A 5,602-nucleotide genomic window follows, 5' to 3' on the forward strand; every position below is an offset into this window, starting at 1 on the left:
TTAGCCTATAGACTATTTTACGGGTATATAGGATGGGTGCCTCCATAGTGGGCCGTTAACCTTTGTGTTTAGAATCATTAATAACTAAGCGAACTGTGTTACGGGACGCACACGCGTAGAAATGGCACGGTTGGTGCCTACAATGTCTCATTGGTCTTATTATTTCATGTCGCAATATACAAAAACAGAACATAAAAATATCTTCTTGACAGTTCAAGATGACAGCGCCCAGATGACAGTTGCCACGAATACTCTCTCCTGTCTTTTCTTCATGGATTTCATGCTCATTTTCATTCTTCCGATTCGTAGGTAACAGTAATAAACTATCGTTTTTGTTACTATGATATACGAACAAGGTGAACTAAATAACGTTGTGTTTCAACGACACGATGAGCTTGAGCGTGTACGCGGGTTGGACGGTGAGATACACGGCGTTGACAAAAAGAATACCTACACCCAGGGCAAGGGAACACGTTAGTTTTTTTTCTCAGTTTTCTGTTTCTCTACTTACTTGAGCTTTTCGCAGTAAACTGAGTTTTTCGTTAAAAAAACAACATTCATAAGGGAAACATGGATAAAACAGGATATATACGAGAATGCCCATTGGTGTTTTGAAGGTTTCGTTTGGCCTCAATGTGTTTGCACTGTGTAGAATTCAGTAGCCATTTTACACCATCGTTACTAAAAATGGAGAGATGAAACAAGAGTCATTGTTTATGCCCTCATAAAAGCTGGCTTCTAACCATAACTTTGGTAGCTTTACATACTAAAACCAGCGGGGAGGCCTCCAGCTGCTACTGCTGATTCCCACTCCTGCTTCAATCATTTCTGTGGATTGAAAGTGTTCTTAAAGGAACACTAAAGAGCAAAACACTTTTTAGCGTATTAGTAAAGTACAATTTCACGATCCCGAAAACACTACTCTTATGACACGACACTTGGTAAACGCACGAAACGAAACTGCGGTGGAAGACGCCACCTTGATACTCCCGCACCAAACACTGCGAGGTCATCAGTTTTTGAAGGCGTCTGCTGGCTGTTACGTAGCTTGTAATCAATAACATTTAAGTACATTGTAATATGTGGGTGCCGTTGACTTAGCTTGCGAAGTCTCAGAAAATTTCGTTGAAGCGATGCCGAAAAAAATACGAAAAGTAACGTCGTGTAAAATCTTAAACAACGCACAGAGGTTGCGGCGCGAATTCAGAAATGAAACCTTGATTTTCTCCGCTAATAATGAACTTATGACGGGAAAACCTCTGACATTGCAGTTCTCAGAGTGCAGGCCATCACTCTTAAAACAACTCATTGTTTCTCTTCTGGGTCTCTTTAATAATGCTACAAGCTCGTGCGCAATAACATTAGGAATTTTCTATCCGCTTGTCGGGCGTGTTGATGGAATTGCAATGTTATATACGAACAATAAAAAAAATGCACCAAATGGACAGTGCCCGCTTATTCCACGAATGACGCCAGGTGTCACAGACTACCGAGAATGTCCGGTGACTCGCGTGGAATGGTCAATATTTACTATCCTGCCGTATACCATTTCGATGAAGCTCAAATGCGCTCCTGTTATACATACTGGAGCTTCGTAACTGCTAATCCAGTTTGGTTAATAAGCAGGGCAATGATGCTTCATCGCACCGCCATCTAACAACTGTCTCCAGGAGTTGGGTCGTTATTTAGTCTGCTGACAAGTGGAATCGTTTCAGGAACGTCTCGGGGTTCTGCGTTCCTTTCTGAAGTTCACATTTCACTTTATTGGACGTGCAACCGTTCCATCTGCTTTAGCCTCAACTTGTCATTCTTTTTTTTTCCGCAACGTATGTGTGCAACTTGTCCGTGATGGCTCTCTGGGTACTACCATAATCATCTCGGGAGTGTTGTTAATATGCGTGAACACACACACACACACACAAAAAAAAGCACTGTCGAGGTCATGACGTCAGCACTTTTTGTACTCCCTTCCAACAGCCCAGAAAGGAGGTGGTCATTTTCACCGTTGATATGCTTGCAGTGCAGAGCAGTAAAACGTAAGCACAGATAGGAAAAAAAAAGGGCCGTTGCACAAACGCTAATTGCGTACGCAATTAGCATATAAAGAGTGCCAGCAACGTTACTTGCGAGCCTCTCTCGGGCAATTTTCGGCCGCGCATAACTTGCGTAAAAACGTATGTCTCGTTGTTCACGCGTGGCGCGAACAACTGGTGCGATAGTGAAAGAAATAATACAGTGATCGGTGGGCAGCTACACCATTCGCGTTGGGACGCCAAGTGTGCATACAGAAACGATGAACAATTAAACCACGCGCCACCCGTGCACTGTATACGATCATAAATTACGCTCCGACGCCTATGGCTTGCGAGTATACACCTATCTGCGGCGAGAATCGTAAAACATGTACGGACGTTAGTCTGTTCAGTAAAGATCGTTCAGTGCGTGCACACTGATGTTGGTGCACATCGTTCGATTAGCGCGGGTTTGCTTATAGCTTGTGTGGAATGCGAAAGAAATGAGGGCGCTCGCGTCGGTTCATCGGCTCACGAAACCTCACATGGAGTCGTTGTTGTACCGTAATCACGCAACGTACGTGGTGCTTATACAGTGTATGTGAGAACGCCGGGTTTGTCATAAACAACGAAACGTCAAGGAAGCAAAAAAGCAAGAAAGCAAGAAAACGGAATAAAAACTGTCACACTAAAGCAAGCATCCATCGTGAAGGCAGGGTGCTCGGTGTCTGCGATATATCATCAATAATGTTATGTTGGTGGCAAGCCGATACCTGTGCCACACATAGCAATATGATGTGTCATATGTCAAGCGAGAGGGAAGCGAAAGAGTGCATTAACGCGCTTGGGAAGGGGGGCACTTTGCGATGCGGTAACCTTTTTCTCCGAGCCGGGTAATTTCAGATCGAGAACCAGCCTACCTAAATGGCGCCACAGTTCAGATGGAAGTAGCCATTCGGTACTCCAACATTCTAAACGTTATCTATGTCGTTCTTGTGCCGGCTCTGCAGTTTCAAATATATGATCATAGACATGCTCAGGATCCTCAATGGGGCAGGAGGGAAGGGGGGTAAGAGGGGGAAGCGTTTCATTGCAGCGCCCCCCCCCCCATACGTCCAACATAGAAAAAAACTACCCTGTAATAATAATAATAATAATAATAATAATAATAATAATAATAATAATAATAATAATAATAATAATAATAATAATAATAATAATAATATAATGTTTATTTTTCATCAATAGTTTGATGAAGGACAGCTGCAGGTAAAAGCTGCTCTCCGAAAGAGGCAGCTTGACAAAGGCCCACAGCTACCTTTTAGCACGACAGCAGTGGCAAACAATCACCGTTAGACGTAATAATATAAATAAAGGAATGACATGCTTCGCAACGGTGGCCTGCCTTTGCACCGCGGCGCGTGCATTTCTGGTTTTAACACTAGCAAGTAAATCGTTCCGAAATTGCAACATCAACGTTCTTCGGCAGCCACTCTCGTCGAAAATCTGCGTCGCCATAACCCCATGTGTTAAACAATCGCTGGACAAGTCCTATCGACTAAAGGAATGGGGTCGGCTTGGCGCCACAGTCAGATGAAAAGGAGGGGGGTGGCATCCTCACCCCGGCCCCTTCCACACGTGCGCTCTCCAATGTCTATGTTGTCCACGAGCCAGAACGAGAGTATGTGCAGCGGCATGTGATGTCTGATCTTGAGCACCAAGCCACACGAAGCGTATTTCGAGCGTATCATCGATCGACGCTGCGACGCCAGGTCTATTTCGAGGCGGGTTATTGAGGTGAATGCGTTTGCTTCCAGTGAAAGGGGCCAACATTGCGAAATACGATCCGCCCGAGTGTGTACCTGTACTTCGTGGCCGTCGCAGCGATTCCGTGAGAACTGTACATGCTTCGTGCGGTTGCTGCGTGAAAGACTATAGAGTCAATTGGAACTCTCTCATCTATGACCACGTTGTAAGAATATATATGTTATGACGTGCCCATGGTTACCGCGCGAGTTCAGCGTCTGCTGCGCGGTTGACCCTGTGAGTCAGTCCCTGTGCTCAGTTACACTACAGTGCTCAAAACGCTACATATATCTCGCGTTAGCAGGGACAAGTTAAGAGCATTTCTTTTGCTGTGCTTTCGGTGTGCCGATGGTTGCGCTATCGAAGGCCACATACCTAAGCGGCCCTCGGTAATTGTGACGGTTGCGCGCGGAGACGATCTCACAACCTTTCGACAAGAGATATGCGACGTGTATATATAGTTAAACATGGCTTTGGATCTAATAGCTGGCGCCCCCGCATTCTATAGCCTTCGATGAACCTTCTCGCTACTTGCGTGTTTCGGTACGACTGTTTCCATTAATAACGAGAGGGGGGGGCATGCATTACAGTTCTCCAAGCAGGAAAATGAGAAAACACATACAGAGAGACAGAAAGGGGGGAGCGAGAGCAATAAATGTGAGCGGGAATGAACACGTACAGTTGGCCATAACATTTTACGGGACACGGTTTTCACGACAAGTACGAATTTCTTGCCCTTTCCCGACGGGACACTACTGATTTAATGTGTCGTAGTGTAGGTTGAAAACAAATTGCAATAAATTACTCACACAGCGAAAACTAATTAGGCTGAGGGAAGACGCAACAAACAACGCGATGTTGCAGTGCCACCCTTCTGCCTAGGTACTTCGCGTTGGGTGAGCAGTGAACGAAAGCTATATATACTCGACCCAATTTAGGTTCAGCCTGTTCTACACATCAAACTTTGAATCTGAAACTACGTGCCCAAAGAGTCTTCGGCAGGGGAGGTCCGATTCTCCGTGATCCACCTTTTTCACGATGCCCCAACGCATGTGCCCTTTACCTAACGCAAGAGTCGTGAAACTCCTCTTGATCTCGGAGGCCTTCATACCGGCAATACCGGTTGTAGCGGCCCGCACCAAAGCGGCAGAGGGCAGTGCGGGAAGATGAAAAAGGTGGATTATCCGATCCCGTGAACCCTTGCGACCTCACCGTACACCCAATGTGATGGGCATGGATATGTAGAAGAGCGGTTCATAAAATGTGGCACTTTTGGTCCGGGTCCTGTGCGCCGTCGTTGTTAGCCGCGGCCGCCGAGGACGACGACTCGACTTGTCTAGACGCCTTTCGGCTTCTCGGGGTCGAAGGCGAGGGACACGTTCCCGCACCGCAGCCCCCCGTCGTGGACGCGGCGCTGGACTTGCGCCGCATGCTGGGCAGACTACCCAGCGAGCTGAGCCGGTGAGAGAGCCGACGCGAGGTGGACTTGTTCGGTTGGAGCAGCGGCGAATCCGGCGGTCTGTCCTGCATGGACAGCGAGCGACCGCTTCCAGCGCCGCCGCCTCCTGGAGACGACGAAGACAGGGCGGCCGGCGGCTGCTGTCGCTCCATTGCGCACGCTTGTTGGAGCAGCTCGACGAACAGCGCGGCCACGTTGACGTTGTACTTTGCGCTCGTCTCGAGGTAGCGGCAGTTGTGCATGCTCTCCTGGGCCAGCTTCATGGCCATGTCTTGGGACACCTGGCGGTTGGAGATCAGGTCCGACTTGTTTCCGACCAGCACGA

General features: G+C 47.4%; 1 protein-coding gene across 1 annotated transcript in view; it reads right to left on the minus strand.

The window, feature by feature from the left end:
* Positions 1–3,553: 3,553 nt before the first annotated feature.
* The window catches only part of LOC119161658 (ras-related protein Rap-1b-like), a 108,533-nt gene continuing 106,484 nt past the window's right edge, over positions 3,554–5,602 (minus strand). Inside the window, exon 3 of the mRNA XM_075889343.1 lies at positions 3,554–5,602. This exon is cut by the window's right edge and continues 15 nt beyond it. Within this exon, the coding sequence (XP_075745458.1) occupies positions 5,073–5,602 (530 nt within the window). The 3' untranslated portion in view covers positions 3,554–5,072.

This window comes from Rhipicephalus microplus, chromosome 3 (assembly GCF_043290135.1).
Source record: "Rhipicephalus microplus isolate Deutch F79 chromosome 3, USDA_Rmic, whole genome shotgun sequence".
In the NCBI taxonomy this organism is placed as follows: domain Eukaryota; kingdom Metazoa; phylum Arthropoda; class Arachnida; order Ixodida; family Ixodidae; genus Rhipicephalus; species Rhipicephalus microplus.